The following is a 27,784-nucleotide window of genomic DNA, read 5'->3' as shown; positions in this document are numbered from 1 at the left end:
GGAAAAGACAGAAGCTTTGGAAAGAAATTCATAGGTAGGATCAACTTCATTATTTATATTTGTCTAAGAAATTAATTTCAAGCATTAAGTAGAAGCCTTTATATTAAATGGCTTTATGAGAATAAAAAACATTCATAGTGCAAACTTTTGACTGGCAGTGTATTAATATGCACAAATAAATAATGCTAAGTTATATTAGAAAAGGCTGTTTAAGTAGTACCAGACATTTTCTAACAATAAAGCGACCAAATCTGTGGACCAGTTAAGGTGGAGAAAGCTGAGCCTCTACCTAACGTTGGCCGGAGCAAACTGATCGTCACACCAACAATTTAAGAATGTTTAAAAAAAAAAAAGTATATAAATTGGTACTAAACACTTTTTTTTTTTTTACCAACGTTACCATTTGTTTAAAAAAGGTTCGGTTGTTTTGAAACCAGGTGAACTTTTTGCTGATAGGACAAGGAGAATTGGTGGCAGCTCGCACAGAGAAGGAAAATAACAGACATCCCACCATATCGTACTTCCCCCTATGTGTTCAGAACATATCTGGTCCATCACCTTAAACAGATGGACTACCGTATATCATATTATGATGCACGTTGTTTTTCTGTTCTGCATTTCTTCTTTCCGAAAAAAACGGATAATGCGATCTTTCCATTTCAAAGCGGGCGCACTCAAGATAGCAGCAAACCACAATGAACCGTGCCAGAACTGGAAGAGTCACCATTTAATCATGACAATGGAAGCAAAAAAATTAACAGCACAGTACAGTTGATGAAAACAATAAAAAAGGGATATTACAGTAAAATATGGCCACAGATTCTTTGGTTGTACAAAAGGAGTTTCACTTTGACATCATGCATAGACCGACAGGGCGTGCACAGAGGTACTGCCACTCAGGCTGGCAGCCAGTTTAATATGTATACCACTCGTATCACTCGAGCGACACAAATAAATACTAATGAAATATAGCACATGCGACTGTAATATTTGGTGGTTTGTTTGTTTGTTGTTTTTTAATCTCAAAGCACCCTGTTTGTTTTAAATAAATACAATAGAATATCACTATTTCTGTACAAATGGAATGTAATGCACATTTTCCCCAGTAAAAGCTTCATGAGATTGTAAAAATAGACTAAAGGAAATGGAAAACTCAAAGTGAATAATAAAACTTTTTATGCTTTGGTATACTGTCATTAGCACCTTGCCACACATTTCTTTCAATAAAGCATGCATCTATTCACGATTGTAAGGGGGGAGGGAGAACTGGGGGGGGAGAACTTTGAAACTCATATACATATTTAAACCCTGATAACGTTCTGTGCTTGGAGAACCAGAACCAGATGGAAGATCAGAAAACGGGTTCTGTGTGAGGAAACAATGAAGCACCCAGGCAGTGACTCAGTCAATACTGGACTGGTGTGTGTGGTAGAAGCCCCTGGACTTTCCTGCTTAGCCGATCCAGATCTAAAGAGAATCGGCCCGTTTGGAACAGTCATAAAAAAAAACCCATCAAGCTCAGTACACTTTACAAAGTGAACGGATTTTGGATTCACTAGATCTCTAGACACTAGATCACATGTTCAGCATGCTGCATGCTGAACATGTGATCTAGTGGATCCACTAGATCACATGTTCAGCATGCAGCATGCTTCTGCCCTACGTTAACAGTTGTACAACTTCAAAGAGAGTTTCTGTTGCTCTCAGGACCGAGGAGAGGCTGTCCCTAGTCACACCTAAAAAATAATAATAAAAAAAAAAAAAACACAATAAAGCCTACTGGTCTCAGACTCCACTAACCACAATGCACCACACCAGGGAGATTCTAGCCATTGGTTTGAGTTGGGCTGGTAGTTCTTCTGAGTCACATTTGTGGGGAGTTTATTAGAACTGCATGGTGGTTATGAACAGAATGATGGTATTCAGGTGGTGACGAGACAAACACAGCTCAGTCAAGCAAGACTCAGTAGGGGAGCAGGTGGTCCGTTCCCTCTCTTTATTTACTGCTGATTCCATTTCCCTTGGTTCCCTTTGTTTTGCAATCAGGAGCTGAGATGTTCCCCGCGTCCAGGCTGTGAGCAACACGACCGGCACGTCACCAGGAGAAGCTCCACTGGCGTGTGGAGGACATCAACGCAATTTTGTCGGCCATGGCTGAACGTTTTTCCAAATGAGCTCCTCAAAACCATGTGCTAACGGCAAAAACAAAGCCACGAACAACACATGATTTGACTTTGGCCCCGCCCACGATCTTTCCAATTGGTGCGATCGATCGATCGGCCGTGTTGCTCTCAGCGTGAACGTGGGGTGAAGCCATATAGACGGGTGTGTCGTGGAGTGGGCCATTTCTGTGGGAGGAGGGGGGAGGTAGAGCAGGTGAGATGAGTGGGAAAATAGAGAGACAGCGGGGAGGAGAGAGGAGTGAGAGGGGGATCGGAGGCGGGGCTTCTGCGCGGCGCGGCTAGCTCTCTTTCTCGGCCGGCCCGTTCGCTGCTGGTAGAAGAACACTGTTTTTGTTCACAGGAATGCTCTCTCTGTCTCTCCTTCTTTGTTTTTTTTTCTTCCTTTCTCGCGGCCGTCCGTTCAGCCGATGGTCTCCTCTTGGCGAGAACGCTCGACGTTTTTTGTTTCTCTTCTCTTTACTTTTTTTGACGTCCATTAATTGTTGGGAGGATGTCGCTTTCCCCGGGCATGAACTCGAGTGTGAGTGTGTAGTTGTCTCACAACAGCATTTGTGTGTGTATGAGTGAGTGAGTGTGTATGTGTGGGTGTGTGCTTGTGTGTGTGTTTCATATCATTTACAAGTTAATTTACAAATTACCGGGAATGTATGTTATCATGTCTAAGTGTGTCTCTAAGTGCATGCGTGTGTGCGTGTCTGTGTGTGTATTTGTATGTGTTGTTCTCGGCATGTGTGTGTGTGTTTAGCCTTGGAAACAGACAGGTCCCAATTCAAAGCCAAACTGCTGGTTGCTCTCCCCAAAGTCTGAGACCTTGATATCACGCAGAGGGAGATGCTCCACCTGTGGTGTGTTGACCTCCAGCACTGTCCTGTCGAAGCCCTTACGATACTGCAGAGAGGGAGAGCGGGTCAAGAACAAGTGTCAGAAAATGGGAATAATGATAATCAGTGTTTCCCCTAGAAAAACTTTCAGGCCTGGAGGGATTTCGAAACGTACCTCGACCGCAACTGTCGGGGGCCTCGCTGGCGACGCTAAACTTTTAGCTAACCTGTTCGCATCTATGTTCGCAATGGCATCCCAAGTATCATCATACTATTATGGGATGCGATGCGAACAGTTGTATTATGGGATGTGCATTTCGCAGGCAATGACACGTTGACATGTTTTGGAACAGCGCTGCACACTGGCACAATGCTCCTAAAAGCAAAATGCTTTGGAATCTTCTATTACTGTCAGCACTGTCAACACCAGTATTGCTGTATTGTAATAATATGCCATAAAGGTTTATTGAAATTTTGGGGAGATCAGATTTTTTTTTTTTTCAATTATTTTTCTGGCCTGGCAGGGGCGCTGTTGGCCTGGCAGGCCCGCCAGGCCTGTAGAATGGTAGGGGAAACACTAATAATTGTATGTTGCAAAGAGGGAGCATGCTATTTGTCTGTAGATGTGTGAATATTAGCTTTCATAAAACGGGTCCCTCAAATCAAGCGATCTGATTGGTTCAAAGCCATGGTATAATGAGCGTATAGCACAGCCAGAGCAGCCATATGTATATATGCTAAGAGGAAGGGAGCATTATTTTGTCTTTGATTGTTTGAATAAATGTGCTTGAGACTGTGACATCTGTAATAAGTATTGTTGTCACTAGATCATTCTCAACTGCAGTCAGTATCAATTCTGATAGTGAATGATGTGTCTCAACTCACAGAGCAGCCGTCGAGCAGTGCTTTGATGTAGGGGCTGGTCTCGTAGCTCAGCTCCTCGTCGTTGGCGCCCAGCAGGTGCAGCGCCCTCTTGTGGTTGTTCTTGGCGGTGCGGTCGGCCCAGGCCACCGAGCGGTGGCAGTGGTAGGTCAGGTTCTGACGGGCCTGCACGCTCAGCAGGCGCAGGAAACCCAGCTGCACCACGCCCACCGGATCACCGTTAGAATCCACATAGGTGAACTGGCAGGGCGAAGCGGGCGGGGTGGGTGGGTGGAGTTACAGAGAAGGAAGGAGGTGGAGCCGATGGGAGTGTTGGGAGGAAAGGGGAGTTAGAGAGAAAGAAAGTAACAGTCAGAATAGAATAAAGGATCGTTTGGTAAAAATCCAGGTTTGACAGACAGCTACTAACCTTGCTGCCAGTGGCAAACTGACTGTACCACGACCCTGGCGTCTCGTTGTCCCACGAGCTCATTGACACCTGCCAGCAGAATTATACAGATATTGTAGTTAGAAGTGCCAAAAACTGCAGTTCCTCAAATGGCCACTTGAGGTTGGCTCCAAAAGCGAGTCCATCTCCATAGACACCCATATTAAAAAGCCCAAGTTTTGGTCTCTATAGCTAATTTCCCTGTTCATGATATACAGCCTATGGCTGCAAAAAGAAGTCCAAATGTCTAGAAGTCAATGTATGGACAAATTAAATCATATTGACTTGATTTAATTATTCATCTGACAGATGGTCAGAGCAGTGGCATACCTGCAAACTGAATTTGAGCCTGAAAACACACTTAACCCATTGATACCTGATGCAGCATTTGCGTGTGTATCCCTTTAAGGGATACACACGCAAATGAGGGATATACACGCAAATGCTGCATCAGGTATCAATGGGTTAAGTGAGATCCAATTCTCTATCCTCATTTTATGTCGGAAATCCTAATTCTGGGTCACCACCAACATCTAATCAGTTGTTCCTTCCTTGGCTCAAGCAAGATAGTTGATGGATATTTCATGGAAATATGTTCATAACAGCCAATGGGGAAGGGGGGGAGGTGAAAACATAACCTATAACCTCCTGGGGCCTGTACTACGTAGCTAGATTAATGCCTTATCCGAGTAAGTTTGAGTTTGAACCTGGTTTAGCCGTACTACAAAGCAAGTTAACTTCTAACCTAGTTCAATCACCATGGCAACTCACGCTGCAAAGCTAACCTGGTCCCGACCAGGTTAGCTTCAGAGGATAAGATCAAAATCCATGACAGACCCATATAATCGGCTCTCTGGAGTCACTCACCATTCATATAAGATCGCCATATGAAAAATAGATTGCAGTCAACTGAGAATAGAACAAGAAAAACATTCGTGGCTCTGTAGGCTACATAATTAAATTAAGCCTACTTACCACTTTATGTCTTAACAGCTGAACGATGCGTGGAGAAATATGATCACTATTAATCACCGCAGCGCATATCATAAATGGAGCCTCAAATGGAGTGAGGGTGATATTCTCCTACATGCCAGAAAAGCCTATACATATAATATAGATATGGGATAAATATGGGATAGCCCCAATACTAAATATGCAGGCTACTCTTGCATGTTTCAGCTGGAACTGTGTCCTGTAGGCTGTATGCCAATATATGAGCAAAAATAGGCTACTTTTTATCAATGAAAACTATGCCCGCATCGTCTCAATTCAGTTCAGCAGTTTTCTCTTTTATATTTAGGCTATCATTATTTTATATATGAATTATTCGATCAGTGCAACCACACACATAATGAGTGATAGAGATCATTATTCATTGAGCATGCGTTTCTAAATCTATGGTCTAAATAGGCTTACAGATTGTGGAAATTTATAGACTGAGATTACACATTTACATTTACACTCGCAAAAAGCTGCTGTAGGAGACAGAAATCGCTGATCAAAGTAAATCAAATGACTGATGTGAATACAAGCGGCAGCTTTAGCAGTCCTTCAGCAGACTATATCCAATGCGGATTTTCATTCTGACAGGCTACATTAAATATCCGCTAAAACTCTGATCACACTGCTCTTTCATTGAACGAGGAAATGGGTGTGGAAATGGGTGTGGGCGTGGATCAACTCAGCTGTTCATAATGTGATTGGCTAGCGCACCTCTTTCGCGTGGACGCGCGCCTGTGCACGAGCGAAAAACATGCGCGTGCACAGGCAGATCCCAGATAAATCCAGCTTCAGTTATCGAGTAGAAAACCAGCGTCGTAGTATCGTTAAACTAGATAGCTTTGATCCTGTTCAGCCAAACCAGATCAAAGTGACAGATCGCGGGTCTGTTAAGATAGCTTCGTAGTATAGGGTACTGGGGTGGTGAGAGTGGGTGGACTGACCATGTTGTTGCTCTTGCTGGGATACAGGCAGGTCTCTGCTCCATTAGTGAAGTTGCAGAAGACCTTGAAGGAGTCTCTGGAGCAGCCCTGGTTGGGGTCGATCCAGTATTCTCCTGCAGGGGGCGACGCAGAGGTGAGGCAAAATACACGGGATACATCAGGGAGGCAAGTTATGGAGCGCAAAATCTCCTCCTATTGTCCATTTTTGCCAGTTGACAGCCGTCACTTGGCTTGATTAGACTTACTTCCCTGGTAACCAACTAACATAGCAACCATTAACCAATCATAGCCTCGGAACTGACTGCGGCGTCTGTGGAGGCTTCTTTCTTTTGTTTTAGAGAAGCGCAGACCCCCTGCAGAGATCTGCACTCCACGTAGACCCTCCATACCGCGAACACCAGACACCGCAGAAACCATACATTTGCCTTAATGAGTTGAGTTCAGTGTCTTGCTAACGGACTCAACAGAACACATGACTGTGGATGAACACACTGGTGGACATCCATAGTCATTTCTCTTCTTTGACTTTCAAAGAAGATGAAGAACAGGAGAGGCTGTGACTAGCAAGATGATTTCTGGGGGTCACACTGCTGAGAACCTCCCACTACCACATCAGAGCCCACGCACCCCGCTACCTACCGTCTTTGAAGTCTGGCTGACTGAGGTGCAGGTCCTGGCAGGTGCGTGCGGGACTGTCCTGGGTGCCCAGAGGGAAGCGCATGGTCTCGAGCTCTTGCCGGAGCGAGTTGAGCGAGCCGAAGATCTCCTCCATGCCCTCTCCACCAATCAGGAACTCTGTGCCGGTGGCGTCGGAGGCGGGCATGTCGGACTCGGACAGCAGCATGCTGGCGTCGATGGAGCGCTTGGACTTGGGACTCCTCTGGATGGGCAGTGGCTGGATGACATCGCCTGGTGGGCCCTGGGGTGATGGGGACAGTTTTGAGCCTTTTAGCTGATGCTGTTATCAGGAGCCATGCACCAGTTAGCAGTTAGGCGTTCAGAAGATATGATTGTGTTTTTTACAGGGAGGTAAAGTACTCACAGGGGGTCCAGGAGGTCCTTGTACACCCTTCTCTCCCTTGGGACCGGCTCCTCCCTGAATACATCGAGAAGAGAGAGGTTCAACAAACATCACAGCAACAGATCAAAGTACATTTCATTTAATTTGACTCATAGTATGGTACAAATACCGTGAAGGTGTACTCACACTTGCACCCTTAGCTCCCTTGATACCTTGAGGACCCTGTGGAAGATATGAGGCTTTAGTGTGTTGATGATGAGCATCCTTCATTACTTCACTCCTCACTCACAGCCATGATACTCAGACACATCTCAGGAGGACAGACTCAAGAGAGACAAAGGTAAAGACACTCACAGGCAAACCAGCAGGACCAGCTGGGCCGAGGGGTCCAGTCGCTCCAGACATTCCCTAGAACACAAGTCAAAAATTAGAGTAAAACATCAGAGTGTGTGTGCATGTGCGTGTGTGTGTGTGTGTGTGTGTGTGCATGTGTGTGTGTGTGTGTGTGTGCGTGCGTGTGTGTAAAAACAAAAAAGACAAAACAATTACGAAAAAAGAAGAAAAACTGGCACACAAAAAAAGACTGACTGACTTGACTCCACAGCTTCAGCAGTGTGAGTCAGTAACACCAGGTGTGATGACAGCTTCAGTGACATCACAGGTGTCATCTGTAGTCTACAGACTGAGGCTGACATCACAGGTGTCATCTGTAGTCTACAGACTGAGGCTGACATCACAGGTGTCATCTGTAGTCTACAGGCTTAGGCTGACATCACATGTGTTGTCTGTAGTCTACAGACTGAGGCTGACATCACAGGTGTCATTTGTAGTCTACAGACTGAGGCTGACATCACAGGTGTCATCTGTAGTCTACAGACTGAGGCTGACATCACAGGTGTCATCTGTAGTCTACAGACTGAGGCTGACATCACAGGTGTCATCTGTAGTCTACAGGCTTAGGCTGACATCACATGTGTTGTCTATAGTCTACAGACTGAGGCTGACATCACAGGTGTCATTTGTAGTCTACAGACTGAGGCTGACATCACAGGTGTCATCTGTAGTCTACAGACTGAGGCTGACATCACAGGTGTCATCTGTAGTCTACAGACTTAGGCTGACATCACATGTGTTGTCTGTAGTCTACAGACTGAGGCTGACATCACAGGTGTCATTTGTAGTCTACAGACTGAGGCTGACATCACAGGTGTCATCTGTAGTCTACAGACTGAGGCTGACATCACAGGTGTCATTTGTAGTCTACAGACTGAGGCTGACATCACAGGTGTCATTTGTAGTCTACAGACTGAGGCTGACATCACATGTGTCATCTGTAGTCTACAGACTGAGGCTGACATCACATGTGTTATTTGTAGTCTACAGACTGAGGCTGACATCACAGGTGTTGTCTGTAGTCTACAGACTGAGGCTGACATCACATGTGTTGTCTGTAGTCTACAGACTGAGGCTGACATCACATGTGTTATTTGTAGTCTACAGACTGAGGCTGACATCACATGTGTTATTTGTAGTCTACAGACTGAGGCTGACATCACAGGTGTCATCTGTAGTCTACAGACTGAGGCTGACATCACATGTGTTGTCTGTAGTCTACAGACTGAGGCTGACATCACATGTGTTATTTGTAGTCTACAGACTGAGGCTGACATCACAGGTGTCATCTGTAGTCTACAGACTGAGGCTGACATCATACGTGTTATTTGTAGTCTACAGACTGAGGTGTGTCTGTTAGTCTACAGACCGAGGAGAACATCTCCTCTCCAGCACATCTGAGAGAGAGAGGCCAAACTCACAGTCTCTCCCTTGGCTCCGTAGGATCCATGAGGCCCGGGCAGCCCTCGGTCTCCCTTCTCTCCCTGCTCTCCAGGGGGTCCGATGAGACCGATCAGACCTGGGTGACCCTTCTCTCCCTTGGCACCGGGGTCGCCACGCAGGCCGGGCAAACCAGGAGGTCCCTGCAGGAGGAGGAGGAGAGGAGGAAATCAATAACTATATGATTGAGTAGATGTATGCATGTAAATAAAAATGTATTATTTGTCTTACAAGAGGTCCAGCTGGTCCTTTCTGTCCAGCAGGGCCCGGAGATCCTTGCTCACCCTGAAACACAAAGCGAGAAACACATTCGCCACATTCAGTATTTAGTATCTAATAAATCAAATACCATATGTGCATAATATACTGTATACTTGCTGCCATGTTTAAGTCCAAACAGCAGCAAAGTATAAGCAGTTGACAGTAGACCTAGAAGTCATTATGTCTAAAATCTAATGTCCCATGTCTCCTTGATTGTGAAAGACAGAAGGAACATACAAAAACAAATAAATGTAATGTATGTAACATGTCACGTTTGCGTTTAGACATGATGAGAGTTCCCATGTTTACCCATTCTGTTGATTTTATTACTGCTTTGTATGAGTAACTGTATATAGTATTGCATGTGTTTGTGTTACCCCAACACAAAGAATGAACCCTAATCAATATATGAACTGACCACTGATCCTGGTAGTCCTCTGAGACCCTCGGTTCCTGGTTTTCCTGGCTGACCCTGGAGGCCGACGGGGCCGGTCTTTCCTGGGGGGCCGAGAGCACCTGACTCTCCCTGAGAAGGAATGACAACGAGGTGAAATGTGTTCAAAAACCAACATGTGTCTTATCAACTTGTTCTTCTTCCATGCAGTATGCATCTGGACTCACCTTGGATCCCTTCTCTCCCTGACGTCCCTCTGGTCCTCTCGTTCCAGCAGGACCCTGCACATAAAAGACACTCCATGTTATCGAACACAGAATAATATATTCTATCGTTCTGTGACATCTCTGGCACCAACCATAGATGAGATTCCGAACATATGAAGGAGGTTAATTGGGAGGAAAAATCTTCATGCCATAATATTCACATGTGACTCATGCAGGATAGACGTAGAATAGATGCATGATGGAGGAGAACTCCTGGTAGCACCAGGAGCCCATCAGATTGAACGGGGTCACCTTACCCTCTTTCCAAGCGGGCCGGGGGGTCCGTTCTCTCCAGTAGGTCCAGGGGAGCCCTGCAGTGAGGAGGTGAGAGGAGCGATTCAAAAACAATGAAGACAGTTCTTTTATAATACTTCATGGACATATCTGCATTGTATGAACTTGTCACTTACAGCTTCTCCTTGTTCACCATCCTCTCCTCTCTCTCCCTTGGCACCATCTTGACCCTGAGGGTGAAAGGGGAACAGAGTTACTGGTCGGGACGGCGCCATGTGCTTATCTCACGATATCATTCAAAATGCAATATGAAGTTTATGACTCAATACAACCACGATACGATGTGATACAACCACGATACGATGTGATACAACCACGATACGATGTGATACAACCACGATACGATGTGATACAACCACGATACGATGTGATACAACCACGATACGATGTAATACAACCACGATACGATGTGATACAACCACAATACGATGTAATACAACCACGATATGTGATACAACCACGATACAATGTGATACAACCACGATACGATGTGATACAACCACGATACGATGTGATACAACCACGATACGATGTGATACAACCACGATACGATGTGATACAACCACGATACGATGTGATACAACCACGATACGATGTGATACAACCACAATACGATGTAATACAACCACGATATGTGATACAACCACGATACAATGTGATACAACCACGATACGATGTGATACAACCACAATACGATGTAATACAACCACGATACGATGTGATACAACCACGATACGATGTGATACAACCACGATACGATGTGATACAACCACAATACGATGTAATACAACCACGATATGATGTAATACAACCACGACATGATGTAATACACAGAAGATCAATGACAACAAAGTCTGACTGTGCAGAATTGTGTTTATTTCTGAGCCAAACAGCATTCTATCGATGGCATTGGCTGCCTAGAATGTAAAATAATCAACAATAATAATAAAAATCTCATTGCAAAGTGTAAGCAATGTCATTTGGATTCGCAAGCCATCTCATTTGTGATCACTAGCAGAATAGCATGTTTATGCCCCACAATACGTACAGTATTGTAACATGTTTGTACAGCGATGCATTGAATTTAGATTGTAGCATCTCTGGTTGATGGGTTTTCTTGTTGGGTTGCAGTAAAGCAAAGAGCTTGGGACAATTAATAGTTCAAACGAGAGGCTTGAACGAGCACAAAACTCAACTATCTTCTAAAACACACATACATCCAGATAGGATCCAGACAGACAGATAGGATCCAGACATCCAGATAGGATCCAGACAGACAGATAGGAAATATGTTGAAGTCTTAAATAGTGTTTGAGGCAGTGATAAATATGTACAGTATAAAGGAAAGAGAGTGGGAGGCAGCTGGATACTCACTCTGGGTCCGAGCTCACCAGGGGGACCGGGGTCGCCGGGGAAACCAACTGGGCCCTGGAGACGGAGAGATAACACGCGTCAGACAACAAACACACATATCTGTTGTCTTCTTCATCCATATGCATGTCCCACTTCTCTGTGACAAACCTTTTGTTTGAAGTGCTTTCTGAATACATTTGAATTCACTTGATTGGCTGAACAGTTACAAGAAACACAAGGCCTGAACCCAGAAGCATGAATGTTCTGCATGAGTGTATTATTGTCTAGAGTTGATCACGACCAAGCGACAACCTCTGTATTGGAAAATGAAGCTGATGCGGAAGTGCCAACATTTGCATTTCCTCCAATGGCCACTCGAGGCTGGCTCCAAAAACAAGTCATTCTCCATATAACCCCATGTTAAAGTGCCCAACTTTACAGCAGAAATAAACAATCACTGTTCATTGCAACTATACGGGAGGTGAATTTTTATATATAAATGAAAAATGGTGTTAGTTCATGCAGAACACTGAAGTCAATAGGCTTCTCCACAGCTGTAATCAGCTGACAGCCCACTGATTGGATCAGCGTTTACTCATTCACCAATCAGGGCGTCCGGGTAGTGTAGCGGTAGATTCCCTGCCTACCAACACGAGGGTCACAGGTTCGTGCCCCCGTGTTACCTCCGGCTTGGTCGGGCGTCCATACAGGCACGATTGGCTGTGTCTGAGGGTGGGAAGCCGGAAAGAGGGTCATGTGTCCTGGTCGCTGCACTAGCGCCTCCTCTGGCCGGTCGGGGGGCACCTGTTCGGGGTAGAAGGGAACTGGTGGGAATAGTGTGATAACTCCCACGTGCTACGTCCTGCCGGTGAAGCTCCCCGGTGTCGGGAGAAAAGGAGCGGCTGGCAACTCCAGAAGGGGGGCCATATTCAAATGGACCACCTTGTTGACAACAAGGTTGTCCATTTGAATATGGCCCCCCTTCTACACTCATCCTTGCTACACCAATGCTGCCACACACATGGCTGCTGCTGCTTTGCCTCCACCTTTCTAGTTCACAGTCTTGCATTATTTTAATATGTTTTGTTGGACTATGCTACTTTTACCTCTATTAGGACTACCTCTCTGCATACTTGCACTTTGTTTTGTGTTTGCATTTTAAATATGTTTTTGCTGCACTGTTACTTTTTACCCCTCAGGACTCTAAGCCTGTATCATCGGGCAGGGGGACAAGCAATGGAAATCAGTCCTGTGACTGCAATTGTCGTGCATTTACATTTTTTTTTAAATGTTCATTAATGTACACCTGTCCCCTATCGAACAAATAAACGAATTGAATTGAATTGAATTGGATGTATTCAACGTCTTGCTTTGGGCTCATTCTTTTATAGCCATGGGGGGATTCTGCACTGCGCTCCCTGATTAGCTTAGCATGCTGCTTGGCTAATCCAGGGAGCATCTTCTGTAGAGAGCGGAGCCATCAGCACCAGACAGAACTCTATTTCCATTTGTTGCAATACATCTATGATGAGAATGCTCCTGACTGAACTCACCCGTTTATACAATCTATGGCTGCAAAAACAAGTCTGATAGGATAGAAGTCAATGGTAAAAATGTCCCTACTCACTTGATTAACGACCTCAGGAAACACTTTCCTAATGAGTTGATGGTCTCAATCACTAGTTTCAAGTCAGACTATGCTTTGGGGGCGTGATTGACAGGTCGGCTGTCCAGTGATCGCACAGCTTGCTGATCACGGACCACTAACACAGATTGAAATGTCATCTGAATTGACGGCAACACAATTAGGACAAAGTAGACATTAGAGAGAAAGCCGCAGGAGTCATTATAGTCTTTCTTTTTGCAGTACGGTCTACACTTATAGATCTGTGCCCTCTCCTGGCCTAGCTGTGTCAGTGCGTGTGTCTGTGTGTGCGCGTGTCCGTACGGGGTTTCCTTTAGGTCCGTCATCTCCGGGTCGTCCTCGTCCTCCGGCGGGTCCAGAAGTTCCAGGCTGTCCTGCTTCTCCCTTGTCTCCTCGCTCTCCTCGAGGACCCTGCCATGAATCCACAAAACCATCAGTCGCTCATTATGGAATTATTATTATTATTATTGTTGTTATTAAGGAATCAGCTGAAGCAGAGTCTCCCGCTGATGAAGGAGAGATGTCTTGCTCTGCCTTGACCTACAAGGTCTCAGGTAAACACACTCGGCTAACTCACCTTCTTTCCTGGCTCTCCTCCGATGCCGGGGGGTCCAGACTCACCGGGCTCTCCCTGTCGAGCAAACATGATTTCTTTGAGTTCTCAGGACAAACATATGAGAAATATGGTTTCTATCAGCACTCATGCAGGGACAAAGCTTAAAACAATCTTGATCTCAGCACCTTCTCTCCGAGGTTTCCAGGATTACCGACACCACCAGGAGGACCTTGAGGACCCTGAGAAATAAAATTTTACATTTCAGATAAAAGGGGAATCAGTTACATCAAAGTGGTTTAACATCAACGTAAAAGCTATTTTACAATCTCATTAGAAATAGTAACATATTGAAAGTAGGGAAGTCATCGACAGCAATCTAGTTCATTCATGATATTAGCTTCATATTAAGATGTAGCAGCCCTATTGTGACCATTTCATGAATAAAGGAGTGATACTCACATCAGCACCGCTGGGTCCAGCAGGGCCGCGTGGTCCAGGGGGGCCGGGAGGACCCTGGAAACACATGCATGTGTTATATACTGTGTGTATATATACTGATAAGTGTATATAAGATAGACTCTGTCTAGTGTGTGAACTACAGGAAATTGAAAACGAGACTAATTTCTTGTTCTACTGTTACTGCTTATGATGAGGCAAGGGTCGTGCTTTTTAGTAAAGTGTCTTCAATTTATGTTGACCTTTTTGAGTTGGACGACTACGAGAAACTCGAGTTGTGTTTTAAAAAAGGTATCTTCCTCACTGCAAACTGTATCTGCCAGGCATGGGAGCAAAGACACAACCTTTTGTTTGGAGAGTGATGTACCGATCTGTTTCTGTGGGTCTGAGCAGTGTGTTGCTTTGCGTCTTGTGTTGTTTTGAATGTTCTGTTGCTGTGATGTTTTCATTGTTTTTATTGCTGCCTCCTCTGTGTGTCTTGTATAGGCTCATGTGGGCTTTCAACCTGCCATGGAACACACTCACAAGGGTCATCCAAAGTGTGAACCAAAGTGCCCTTCTGGGACATGTATTAAACTGATTGATTGATTGATTGATTGATTGATTGATTGATTGATCCAGATCATTAAGAAAGACAACTAACTCACTACCCGTCTCTCAATTATGACTCTTAGCATGATACAGTTATCAAGTCTCACCATTTTGACAGCAGTGACATACAAAAGGTCAAAGTTACAGGCTAACCAAAATATAAAATGTTCAGATTTGGTTTACAGATGATCTCTATTTTCAGATATTCTGTAAACCAAATCTGAACAATTATGTCATTTATATGTGTGGTTTGTATGACAACCAACCAGTGGGGATGTGAGTGTTTCCTGCTGGTGGCTCTGCCTCTGTCTGTATCTATCACAGGTATCTCTGGACCATCCTGCCGGCAGCAGCTGACACATAGAAAAACATATATCCCAGGTATTTCCTGGTACTACTCACCAAAGGTCCAACATCTCCAGTCTCTCCCTTCTCTCCTGATGGTCCTGGTAATCCCTATAGGATCAAGATTAAAGTCAGACAGAGAATTAGCCTACCAGATTATCTTAGCACACAAGTGCGGGAAGACAGGAAACACAGGTAGAATGAGTTGAGCTTTACTCTACTGGCATGGTGTAATGTTATGTATAAGTATAATACTAATACTAATGGAATACATATATTTACATTAGGAGTATGGTGTAAAAACAAAGGAACAGGTTTAGTTGTGGTATCATCAGTAACTCAGTGAATCTGTCTCTGTCATGAGTATCACGGCGTTGTTGTCGGTCTTTATACCTGCAGTCCGATGGGTCCGGGAGCTCCTGGGAATCCTCTGGATCCCTCGTCACCTTTGGCTCCAAACGGCCCCTGCTGGCCCCGGGGTCCGAGCTCTCCGTCAGCACCCTGCACCACAGAAGAAGAAGAGAACAAATAAGGACAAATAAGACTCGGAGACAAGAACAACTAAGTGAAATCACTGTCATCGTGATTGTAGTTATTCATGATGGAAATGGTGTCTTCAAAGTGTTAAAGTTGCTACTTACAGCAGCACCAGGTTGACCCACTGGACCCATTGCCCCTGGTGGACCAGGGGGACCCTACCAACAAACAACCAAACAAACACATGAACAAAACAACAAACACGCACAGGTACTATAAGTAGAGAAACAGCATCATTTCAGATTGGATAACTGGATATACAAACATCGGCTTTATTCCACAAATTAAATTCTGATTAACTCATATTTGCTTTATTGGCATGAATGTCTCAAGAACAATATGGCCGAAGCATCAAGACTTATTTCCCATCACAAGTGAATTTTCACTCACATGCTCTCCTTTGTCTCCCTTGCCTCCCTTCTGGCCGTGTTCTCCAACCTCTCCCTGCAAACAAACAAACAAACACAGTGCGGGTTACAACAGAGGAAGAGCCAAATCAATAACATCACCTGTGGTTCTGGTGAAGACGTGGGTTTTGGGGGTTACGAGTGTAACTGGCCTTGTCTCCGTCCTCTCCAGGGACTCCGGGGGATCCAGCAGGGCCAGGCAGACCCACGGGACCCTGCACTCCATCACGTCCCGCGGGGCCGATGGGTCCTTTCTCACCCTGAGGGGGGGGGGGGGGGGGGGGGGGGGGGGGGAGAATAATTTGAATCAGAATAAACAGCCATCATTTTTCTCAGATGCCTTACTGACTTACTCACTGCCTTACTGTACATTGGACAATCATCTCTGGAGTACTTACGGGACCTCCTTTCTCCCCAGCATTTCCAGGAGGCCCCTGAGGGCCCGGTCTGCCAGGGGGTCCGATGGGTCCGGCAGTACCAGCTGATCCCCTCTCACCAGGAGAACCCTACACAGGTACAGTGACATAAAAGACAGCATACTATATGATTGGTAGAAGGAGGAGACAGCAGTGCAGTTAAATTATATAGACTGAGATACTGTATATGGATGTATGAGATGTGTATAATATCTGAAGGAAATTTAAATAGAAACTAAAGCATTTCATCCCAAAATGTGATATCCAACATGTGAAAGAAATGATTTGAGACGTACAGCAGGTCCAGGTGGTCCAGCAGGTCCTTCACTTCCCTTCAGGCCTCCACCTCCCTGGGAGAAAAGACAAGAGATCAATCAATACCTTTTCATCTGCACATCGGTTGATCACTTTTATCCAAAGTCAATAGAAGACAAAATAAAGCCACAGGTCACTTTGTTCTAGGTCAGAAAAGGATAGAAATGAGCTGATATTGAAATGGCAGCCATTAGTGTGTCAGCTCACTCATCTATCTCATGATCCATAAAATGTTTCTCTCCATCACACTCACGGGGGTTCCAGGCAGTCCTCTCTCCCCAGGGAAGCCTCTCAGTCCGGGGGGTCCATCCTTGCCGGGGCCTCCTGGGGGTCCGGGGTCTCCCTTGGTGCCCTCCTTCCCTGACGGACCAGAAAGTCCCTGCTCTCCAGGTGGACCTGGGGGTCCGGGGTGGCCGCGCTCGCCCATGGGGCCAGTCTCTCCTGATGGACCCTGGGAGGAGGGAGGGAGAGGGAGAAGGTGCAGAGGGGAAGAGGATGGTGAGGAGATGTTCTGTTGTGGAAGCTGATGATAACAAATGAATGACTGAGCAAATCCTACATATCCTGAAGAAACTCACCTGAGGCCCAACAACTCCAGGAGGCCCAGGTGGACCCACCTTGCCTTGGAAACCCTGGTGGAGAGAAATTCAGTTAATAAAGACAAAATATTAGGAATTCCTTCCTACTGGTGAGTTGCATCCCATTGTGCACAATCCACGTCTCGCCGCCAACAAGTCACATGTTCATTCAGCAGGTCAGAACAAGTCACATGTTCATTCAGCAGGTCAGAACAAGTCACATGTTCATTCAGCAGGTCAGAACAAGTCACATGTTCATTCAGCAGGTCATAACAAGTCACATGTTTCACCTCCACTCAGCAGGTCAGAACAAGTCACATGTTTCACCTCCACTCAGCAGGTCAGAACAAGTCACATGTTTCACCTGGACTCAGCAGGTCATAACAAGTCACATGTTTCACCTCCACTCAGCAGGTCAGAACAAGTCACATGTTTCACCTGGACTCAGCAGGTCAGAACAAGTCACATGTTTCACCTCCACTCAGCAGGTCAGAACAAGTCACATGTTTCACCTCCACTCAGCAGGTCATAACAAGTCACATGTTTCACCTGGACTCAGGAGGTCATAACAAGTCACATGTTTCACCTGGACTCAGCAGGTCAGAACAAGTCACATGTTTCACCTCCACTCAGCAGGTCAGAACAAGTCACATGTTTCACCTGGACTCAGCAGGTCAGAACAAGTCACATGTTTCACCTCCACTCAGCAGGTCAGAACAAGTCACATGTTTCACCTGGACTCAGCAGGTCAGAACAAGTCACATGTTTCACCTGGACTCAGGAGGTCATAACAAGTCACATGTTTCACCTGGACTGAGCAGGTCAGAACAAGACACATGTTTCACCTGGACTCAGCAGGTCAGAACAAGTCACATGTTTCACCTGGACTCAGCAGGTCATAACAAGACACATGTTTCACCTGGACTCAGCAGGTCAGAACAAGACACATGTTTCACCTGGACTCAGCAGGTCAGAACAAGTCACATGTTTCACCTCCACTCAGCAGGTCATAACAAGTCACGTGTTTCACCTGGACTCAGCAGGTCAGAACAAGTCACATGTTTCACCTGGACTCAGCAGGTCATACTGTAACAAGTCACGTGTTTCACCTGGACTCAGCAGGTCATACTGTAACAAGTCACGTGTTTCACCTGGACTCAGCAGGTCATAACAAGTCACATGTTTCACCTGGACTCAGCAGGTCATAACAAGTCACGTGTTTCACCTGGACTCAGCAGGTCATACTGTAACAAGTCACGTGTTTCACCTGGACTCAGCAGGTCATACTGTAACAAGTCACGTGTTTCACCTGGACTCAGCAGGTCATAACAAGTCACGTGTTTCACCTGGACTCAGCAGGTCATACTGTAACAAGTCACGTGTTTCACCTGGACTCAGCAGGTCATAACAAGTCACGTGTTTCACCTGGACTCAGCAGGTCATAACAAGTCACATGTTTCACCTGGACTCAGCAGGTCATACTGTAACAAGTCACGTGTTTCACCTGGACTCAGCAGGTCATAACAAGTCACATGTTTCACCTGGACTCAGCAGGTCATACTGTAACAAGTCACATGTTTCACCTGGACTCAGCAGGTCACTTCAGGGAAACAGCAGGTCACCCACATGCTTTGTCGGCCATTGGCCATTCGACCATTGAAAGGATCAATTCTATGTAAGACGGTCTCTCCCATTTCTTTGAAGATAACCTGAGGATAGTCTTTGTCCGTATTCTTATAAAATCGACTTCCTTTCAAATGCAGAGATTAAAATTTTACCTGAATTGACAGGAATCAATCATCTATAATCCATATAATTAGTTTCTGCCATCACTGTGCACAATTCAGTACACTGTGGTGACTATCCATGCAGAGTCTACATCTAACCTGCTAAAGTGTGACTTGAAAGAAAAACCATGAGGAAAAAAACAAGCTCTAGAGCACAGCATATCTGAACCATTATATACCGTAATCACTGACATCATTTCTAAGGATCTGTGGCATTACAGAGAGCTAAGACTGGAACCAGGATGAATACATGTCTTGCAATAATCAGAATAAGACAAATAATAACTAGAACAATCACACTGCGGATACAGTATATGCCTCTGCCAACAAGTAAGTAGTCGACACGCATGTCTGTCCAGACTTTGACGTTTGAGCCAAATGTGAAGAAATTCCATCAAGACGTTACTGAGATATCGCATTAATGAGCTTGAAAAGGGCGTTGTTGAGGTCACAGTGACCTTGACCTTTGACCACCAAAATGTAATCAGTTCATCCTTGGATCCAAGTGGACATTTGAGTCAAATGTGATGAAATTCCGTCAAGGCGTTCCTGAGATATGGCATTAATGGGCTAGAAAATGGCGTTCGTGAGGTCACAGTGACCTTGAACGTTGACATTTGACCACCAAAATATAATCAGTTCTTCCTTGAGTCCAAGTAGATGTTTGAGCCAAATTTGACGAAATTACATCAAGGCGTTCCTGAGATATCTCGTTAACGAACATCGGACAGACAGACGTACGGACAACCCGAAACCATAATGCCTCCGGCTCGGCTATCGCTCATGGAGGCGTAACAAAAATACTTACAACTTCTCCTCTCTGTCCAGGGTGTCCGGGCAGTCCATCCTTTCCTGGTGGTCCCTGTGTGAATCAATCAATCAACCAATACTCACTCAATCAAATCACCACCTTCACAATGACTCTGACATCAGAACAAAATGGATTCCCTACGAGCATCAGTAACTAAGGCAACGAAAACAACAAAACATCTTGAAAGTCAACTCAACTCAAAACTGGAGTAACATATTACAACTCTGTTTTTAACATTATTCAAAATAATATCGAGCCAAGTGATTTAAAATTGATTATAGATATTGCTGTCGTGTGACCAATACAATTTAAATGTAATAAAAAAAAATATGAAAACAGTCCTTACGGGAGGTCCCTTTGGTCCGGGGAAACCGTTGGCTCCCTGAGGCCCTGGCAATCCCTGATGAGGCAACAACACATGTATTAATCACAACAAATAATTGAATGATAACTGTTAAACCTATTAACCATTCAATAACTTACAAAAATGAGGCCTAGGTTAAATTATTTGAATGTAACAGCAGGTCAGCATGGGTCAGAGCTCACCCTCTCTCCAAGGGGGCCGCTAGGGCCGTCACTTCCTGATGTTCCCTAAAGAACCACAAACAACAACAACAACACAGTCAATAAACAAATCATATCCCAAACTAATATTCTTTCATATTTGATGGACTCACTTATAAACCAGAGTAGAAATTATTCTGAGAGAGTGGAAATCAGTTTCCCTTCCTTGTCTATACCTTGAAGAAATTGGGTATACTCTGTCCAACACACACTCTAAGTTTCTCAGGATATGGGGACCTTTTATTGAACATGTTAAAAATGTCAACCTGTGGCTTAACTGACTGCACTGTTTTGTACTGAAAGTTGAACCGCCAGGATTTAATTTAACCTGAACTTTCCTAACCCTTCTCTGGTCTTTCCTCGACCCTGCACGGATTTGGTTTTACGGACTCATTCTCTGATCCTCAACGCATCTGTGGACATTGTATTAATGGACTGTATGGACTGATATGCATATGAGCACTTCTCTGTGAGATGGCAGTTGTTTTGTTTTGTTGTTGTTTTTAGTTGTGTTCCCTTTGTCTTGTCTTCTGTCCGATTGTGTTTACTGTGTTAAATCAAAATGCTATAAATAAAATATGTAAAAAAAAAATACCACACGCTCATTCGTAGCGTGCCTTGCGCTGTCGTATGCGACGCCGGTCAGCTTATTATAGTAGTGAGATTATTTGCTTAAAGAAACATGCAAATACATCAAAGAAAACATGCAACTCCATGTTTAAGAAGAACACACTGGAGACAGGCATCTGAATTAAAACTTAATAATAACAATATCATTTCTAGTGAGCCTCGTAGGCTACGCTTTGCGTGCTCAAGGGGGGGGGGGGTGTTCCCCATATGGGGGTGTTCCCCATATACTGTAGGTGCGTTCCCCCACTTATCCAGATAGCACTACACCTCTGCGCGTAACGACAAATCATCATCATCATGACTTTCACGTAGGACTTTTTTTTTAACAAAATCACAAATCAATCATAATCAATCCACTGTAACGACGCACCTTAGCTCCTGACTTCCCAGTCGATCCTCTTGGTCCTCTCTGCCCTCTGGGGCCCTGAGGGAAGAAACAAGATGCTTTAGGAGTTTTAAAGTCACTGCAGGAATGAATGAATGGATGAGTGAGTGAATTAATGAATCATGAGTGAGTGAATTAATGGATGAATGAATGGATGAGTGAGTGAATTAATGAATGAATGAATGGATGAGTGAGTGAATTAATGAATGATGAGTGGATGGATGAGTGAGTGAATTAATGAATGATGAGTGGATGAATGAGTGAATGATGACTGAAAGGTACCGTTGGTCCTCTCTGTCCTCTTGGTCCTGACTTGCCGATCAGACCCTGTGGAAAAACAAGATGACACATTCAGAAACTGCACATCTGTCATTCCCCATTCACTCCCATGTTACAATGCCTGACTTTACAGCAGACATAAACATGTACAAAAAGAAATTAATCTCTATAGCTAATTTCATCATTCATTCAACTGTACGAGGGGTGGATTTTTTTATAACTCACCTGTTTATATGGTCTATATGGCTTCAAAAAGAAGTGCGATTGTATAGAAGTCAATGGGAAAATGACCCAACTTCTCACTTGTTTTATTACCTCAGTAAGCACCTTTCTTATGTCTGAGAACGCCCACAAAATGTTAAACGGCTGGCGTGCGAGTGGGGTAAAACCGCCCATATATCTCATGGGCTGACTCACCAAAAGACGGTGCTGCGGCTCTAAACTACATGTTTGGGGGTTCTAGAGCAGAACACAAGACGTCTGCTCAGATGTGCGTTTACTACGGTGGTTAAATCCCCGATCGTGTCTGCCTGGGCTGGGCTATCAGCTAAATTATAACTTTGCTGAATGGATAGAACGGGGGTTTTTACCCCACCCTGACCACGCCCCCAGCCAGGCTGAGCCAGCTAAACCAGCGTCTATGACGAGACGTGGCCTCAGCCTATAGGTTTACGGCTACTGTTGTTTATGTTGACCTAACGACATAACGTCAGTAGATGTGTTTCCTTGTTGGAAATGTGATCGTGACGGCTTCTGTGGGTTTTGATTGACAGGCAGCTGCACGTCACTCTGTCCCCTCTTCCCGGTACAGCATCTTTTAACGGTACTACGTACCGCCCCGTTCCGGTCTACTTTCACCAGTGGCTATAAGTCATTCACAGGACAATGGACATACCCTTGTTCCCTTCTCGCCGTTCGAGCCAGGGAATCCGGGGAAACCGAGAGATCCCTAAAAAAACAAAGGAAAAAGTCAGCGTCAGCATAAAGAGGCCTGGAGACAACTGCAGGGTCAAACTGGGTGAATGTGGATAAAGGAGTAAATAAATGAGTGGGATGGTATAATGTGTGTGTTGTTCTTACCTTAGGTCCTTGTCTTCCAGGATAGCCAGGAAGTCCAGGTACTCCGAGTTTACCCTGAAATCACATGTTGACACCAATAATGCACGGTAACAATAATGGATGGTAAAATCATTAACTTCAGAGAACAGAGATATACTGATACATTTGAGTGCTATATTTTAGTAAAACATAAAAAATTCTTCCAAAGCCATTCATTTATAAAGGGCTGTATTTTATTTTTCTCAAATCCACAAACCTGCAGGGATTTTGCAGGATTTTACTTTTGCAGAACAATAACCTAAAAGTATTTTTTTAGAAACAACAGATAAAGCAGGAAGTGGCGCTCTTAAGAATATCTGTAACCTGTTGCATGCTACTATGAACCAATCATATCACGTTGTCCCGGCTGAACAGCTCCTACCTTCTCTCCAACGAGTCCGAGAGGTCCGAGCTCACCAGGGGGTCCGACGCGACCCTTTGGCCCTTCAGGACCATCCTCTCCCCTGGGCCCTGGTACTCCAAGCTCACCCTGTCAGCATGAGAACAGGAAACCCGTCAGAATGTGCTCACACACCGTTTCCATACAAATCAAATCAAGAAAGTCAGGAAGAAAAACACTGATATAAAATGAAATGGAGACAACTACCGGTAGTTTAATCAATCAATCTACAGTATCAATACATCCATCCACCCACACACACATTAACAGACCAATTAACCAACCAACCAATCAACCAATAATCAATCTTACCCTGTCTCCCTTGGAACCGAAATCTCCCTTAATTCCAGGGAAACCATCTTCCCCCTAGAAACAAAAACAGAGAAGAATAAAGAAAAAGAAAGAAGACAAGAAAGAAAACAGAAAGAAAAAGAAACAAACAAAAAAACAACATTCAAACAAAATCAAATGAGGCAGTAAGTACAGTGCTGTTAAAACATCATCTTTTGAATTTGAGAAAAAACAACCTCAAATGAAGAGCCAGAAATGCTTTGTTTTATAACTTTCTCGGCGTGTGTCAACTAAAAATACATGATCATAACTATACAGGTCAGTGTGTGGGGAGATAGGGCCAAGACTAATCAGCCAGGATGTTTGTAAGTGAGTGACGTGTATTTTAAAAGTCTTAAACAGCCCAAACTGGAATGCTTCTCTTACCTTCTCTCCCTTGTGACCCTTCAGTCCACGGATTCCTTGACCGCCCTGCAATCAAATCAGCCAATAATCAGAATAAAGAAAGAAAGGCGGAATCCAATCTGCACAGGTGAGACAGGTGAGAAGCACCTAGGGAGGCATGGAAACGTTGCCTCCTCAGATAGTAACCACGCTGCAAAGTGAGAGCACAGTCAGATAGAGACATTCAGATGTTTCCTGGTAGCTTGATGTTCCTGGGTTATAAGAGCAACCATGCTGAGGCAACTCTTTGGGCACTGTTGCACTTCAGAGTTGCTGAAAAAGTTGCCCTGTGTATTGCTGCATTTAGTCATTGGTATTGTTGACATCCATTGCCATCCAAGATTCAGTGATCCAAAGTCAGAGCAATGAGAGGGAGAGCAGCTTTTTGAAATGGCAAATATCGACCAGCCATGCTGGATCATATAACAGGTACATTTACGTCTAAGAATAGCACATTTAAAGCCACCTAAGAATAGATTTTAGAGTTGAACGTTTCGATTGTGCTTATTAGTGATAGTAACTGTACTGACCTTGATGCCACGAGGGCCAGGATAGCCAATAGTTCCCTGAGGACCGCTGGGACCCTGTAACAAGTAAAAGAAACATTACAGTAACAAGTTTACAACACAACTAAAATGACCGCACCGCGGATATATGCCTCCGCCAACAAGTGAGCAGTCGACATCCATGTCTGTCGAGACCTTTGAGCCAAATGTGAAGAAATTCCGTCAAGGCGTTGATGAGATGTTGCGTTAACGATCGTGAAGCGGGCGGTCGTGAGGTCACAGTGGCCTTGAACTTTCACCACCAAAATCTAATCAGTTCATCCTTGAGGCCAAGTGGATGTTTGAGACAAATTTGATGAAATTCCATCAAGGCGTTGATGAGATGTTGCGTTAACGATGATGAAGCGGGCGGTCGTGAGGTCACAGTGACCTTGACCTTTGACCACCAAAATGTAATCAGTTCATCCTTGAGTCCAAGTGGACGTTTGACCCAAATTCTAAGAAATTCCGTCAAGGCGCATTAACGAGCTAGAAATTGGCATTCATGAGGTCACAGTGACCTTGAACTTTGACCTTTGATGACCAAAATCAAATCTTCCTTGAATCCAGGTGGATGTTTAAGCCAAATTGGAAGAAATTCCTTCAAGGTGTTCCTGAGATATCGCGTTAACAAGCATGAAAGGAGCAGTTGTGACGTCACAGTGACCTTGACCTTTGACCACCAAAATCTAATCAGTTCATCCTTGAGTACGAGTCAATGTTTGAGCCAAATTGGAAGAAATTCTGTCAAGGTGTTCCTGAGATATTGCGTTAACGAGCTTGGAAATGGCGTTTGTGAGGTCACAGTGACCTTGAACTTTGACCACCAAAATATAATCAGTTCTCAAGGAGTCAAAGCAGAAATAAACAAATGACCCTAAACCTCACTTGATTTATTATCTCAGGCTCAGTAAACACTTGCCTAGTGAGTGTATGATCCCAATCACTAGTTTCAAGTCTTCTTCACTGCAGCATGATGTTCATTTAGTCAATGATGGTCCTATTTAGAGTCAAATAGACAGATAAAGCAGACTATGGTTTGGGGCGTGATTGACAGGTCAGCTGTCCAGTGATGGTGCAGCTCGCTGATCACGGACCAATAGCAGGACCAATAGCAGGTGGCTGTCAACATTCAAAATGCCAAACTCAAGGCTTCAAATGTCCACAAACCAATGGATGACATCACGGTGGCGACGTCCATATTTGTACACAGTCTATGGTCGCATATGAAATCAGTTCAGTGTATTTGTCAAAAGGACATGAGGTGTGGCTGGGATATGACTGACACCCACCTGGTTTCCCTTGGTGCCAGTAGGCCCCTCCTTTCCTGGGTGACCCTGAGAAGGTAAGACAGACAGGTCAATCCATCCATTGTTAGAGGATTCAGTTGAATTCAATGTGAAAGATCTGAAGGAAGCAGAAAGCAAGGATGAGACGTACAGGAGGGCCGTCAGCTCCGGGCATTCCTGGCAGACCGGGCTTCCCTGTGGGGCCCTGCAGGAGACAAGCAGAGCGTAAGAAGACAGGATATCAACAAGAGACACATATAAATAAGATAAATACGTCTTATAGCTAAACTGTTTTACACCGTCTCTTTTTTCTCTCTCACTCTGAACAACAAGCAGCTGCTCATCGCTTACATGAAATGAAATCCAGCATTATATGTGATATCAGAAAGATATTTTATGTTAAAACAAATCTAATATTTTACAATAGTGAAACTGCATCAGTTGATCATTTCCAGATATTCTGAACACTAATCTTCTCCTCGCTCATGGTGGGTTTGTTCATCAGGCCCTCCCTCCTTCATTACTACTCCTCGCTCATGGTGGGTTTGTTCATCAGGCCCTCCCTCCTTCAGTGGATTTTTACAGTAACAGGTGAAACCAACAAGACACCACAACTTCAGTCTATTGGATGGAGGCGAGAGCCAGGTGGTCTGTCAGCGTTCTATCAATACAGGTAGAAATATCAATACAGGTAGAAAGATCAATACAGGTAGAAAGATCAATACAGGTAGAAAGATCAATACAGGTAGAAAGATCAATACAGGTAGAAAGATCGTTGGTGCCTCACCTTCTCTCCTGGAGGCCCGATGGCTCCCTGAGGTCCTGGCATTCCCTGGGAGATGACACACACAAACACACACGCGCACACGCACGCACACACACACGCACACACACACACACACACACACGCGCGCGCACACACACACACACACACACACACACACAAAACACAAACAAACAAACAAACACAAAACACATGAGACACACATTCACCGTATGCATTGTATGCACATTCACACTTTCACCTAAACAGAAAATGCAATCCAAACTGTCTTCATTATGTTCTCTGCCTAGTGGGGCGGCTGTAACTCAGGAGGTAGAGCGGGTCGTCCACTAATCGCTTTGGATAAAAGAGGTCGGTGGTTCGATCCTCACCTCCTCCATGTCAAAGTGTCCTTGGGCAAGATACTGAACCCCAAATTGCTCCTGATGGTGTGCCAGCACCCTGCGTCGTAGCCTGCCTCCATCGGTGTGTGAATGGGTGAATGTACCTACTGATTGTAAAGCACTTTGGATAAAAGCGCTATATAAATGCAGGCCATGTGCCATTTTCTCCTGATTCACACTTGACCACCGGCATTGGATGTCTGTGCATGTCTATGCTCTTCACACTTGGTGACACAATTCTTGGTGACATATTTTTGGAAAATATCGCAGGTTTGTCCCCTGTCCTGTTCCCGCTGTCCTCGGTCTCACCTGAGTTCCTGAGGTTCCCTGCTGTCCTGGGGGTCCAGGCTCTCCTTGGGGACCCTGAGGCAGAGAAGAGAAAAAGTGGAGGGATGAAAAGAGGTAGAATGACGACAGTACTGGCACCATAATAAAGTTAGATCAGGTGAGATGAGATAAGAGGTCAGATAACGTAGGTTGACACTGACCAGGTTTCCTTTAGGACCGTGGGGCCCGTCGTTTCCTCGCACGCCCTGAAAGGAAGACAGGACCAGACTGTGACATCACTGA

The 27,784-nt window shown here is 44.8% G+C and overlaps 1 protein-coding gene across 1 annotated transcript in view; it reads right to left on the bottom strand.

Annotated features, from left to right (window-relative positions):
- Window positions 1-709: 709 nt before the first annotated feature.
- LOC310785089 (uncharacterized protein) overlaps window positions 710-27,784 on the bottom strand; it is a gene marked incomplete at its 5' end in the record, with an annotated part of 97,549 nt that continues 70,474 nt past the window's right edge. The window contains 44 exons of the mRNA XM_083646076.1: window positions 710-3,071; window positions 3,890-4,126; window positions 4,296-4,364; window positions 6,257-6,369; window positions 6,896-7,175; window positions 7,299-7,352; window positions 7,464-7,499; window positions 7,632-7,685; window positions 9,092-9,253; window positions 9,342-9,395; window positions 9,790-9,897; window positions 9,993-10,046; window positions 10,289-10,342; window positions 10,442-10,495; window positions 11,700-11,753; window positions 13,627-13,734; window positions 13,901-13,954; window positions 14,065-14,118; window positions 14,339-14,392; window positions 15,329-15,382; window positions 15,665-15,772; window positions 15,913-15,966; window positions 16,199-16,248; window positions 16,364-16,475; window positions 16,614-16,721; window positions 16,928-16,981; window positions 17,200-17,397; window positions 17,525-17,578; window positions 20,120-20,173; window positions 20,469-20,522; window positions 20,669-20,713; window positions 21,687-21,740; window positions 21,984-22,028; window positions 22,876-22,929; window positions 23,061-23,114; window positions 23,461-23,568; window positions 23,791-23,844; window positions 24,196-24,240; window positions 24,744-24,797; window positions 26,051-26,095; window positions 26,199-26,252; window positions 26,835-26,879; window positions 27,524-27,577; window positions 27,703-27,747. Coding sequence (XP_083502202.1) covers window positions 2,925-3,071; window positions 3,890-4,126; window positions 4,296-4,364; window positions 6,257-6,369; window positions 6,896-7,175; window positions 7,299-7,352; window positions 7,464-7,499; window positions 7,632-7,685; window positions 9,092-9,253; window positions 9,342-9,395; window positions 9,790-9,897; window positions 9,993-10,046; window positions 10,289-10,342; window positions 10,442-10,495; window positions 11,700-11,753; window positions 13,627-13,734; window positions 13,901-13,954; window positions 14,065-14,118; window positions 14,339-14,392; window positions 15,329-15,382; window positions 15,665-15,772; window positions 15,913-15,966; window positions 16,199-16,248; window positions 16,364-16,475; window positions 16,614-16,721; window positions 16,928-16,981; window positions 17,200-17,397; window positions 17,525-17,578; window positions 20,120-20,173; window positions 20,469-20,522; window positions 20,669-20,713; window positions 21,687-21,740; window positions 21,984-22,028; window positions 22,876-22,929; window positions 23,061-23,114; window positions 23,461-23,568; window positions 23,791-23,844; window positions 24,196-24,240; window positions 24,744-24,797; window positions 26,051-26,095; window positions 26,199-26,252; window positions 26,835-26,879; window positions 27,524-27,577; window positions 27,703-27,747 — 3,456 coding nt within the window. The 3' untranslated portion in view covers window positions 710-2,924. The remainder of the gene's footprint in view (window positions 3,072-3,889; window positions 4,127-4,295; window positions 4,365-6,256; window positions 6,370-6,895; window positions 7,176-7,298; window positions 7,353-7,463; window positions 7,500-7,631; window positions 7,686-9,091; window positions 9,254-9,341; window positions 9,396-9,789; window positions 9,898-9,992; window positions 10,047-10,288; window positions 10,343-10,441; window positions 10,496-11,699; window positions 11,754-13,626; window positions 13,735-13,900; window positions 13,955-14,064; window positions 14,119-14,338; window positions 14,393-15,328; window positions 15,383-15,664; window positions 15,773-15,912; window positions 15,967-16,198; window positions 16,249-16,363; window positions 16,476-16,613; window positions 16,722-16,927; window positions 16,982-17,199; window positions 17,398-17,524; window positions 17,579-20,119; window positions 20,174-20,468; window positions 20,523-20,668; window positions 20,714-21,686; window positions 21,741-21,983; window positions 22,029-22,875; window positions 22,930-23,060; window positions 23,115-23,460; window positions 23,569-23,790; window positions 23,845-24,195; window positions 24,241-24,743; window positions 24,798-26,050; window positions 26,096-26,198; window positions 26,253-26,834; window positions 26,880-27,523; window positions 27,578-27,702; window positions 27,748-27,784) is intronic.

Source organism: Poromitra crassiceps (genome assembly GCF_964638095.1).
Source record: "Poromitra crassiceps genome assembly, chromosome: 11".
Taxonomy (NCBI): Eukaryota; Metazoa; Chordata; class Actinopteri; order Beryciformes; family Melamphaidae; genus Poromitra; species Poromitra crassiceps.
The sequence above is the reverse complement of the archived record's forward strand: the minus strand, read 5'-3'. Positions and strand labels throughout refer to the sequence as shown.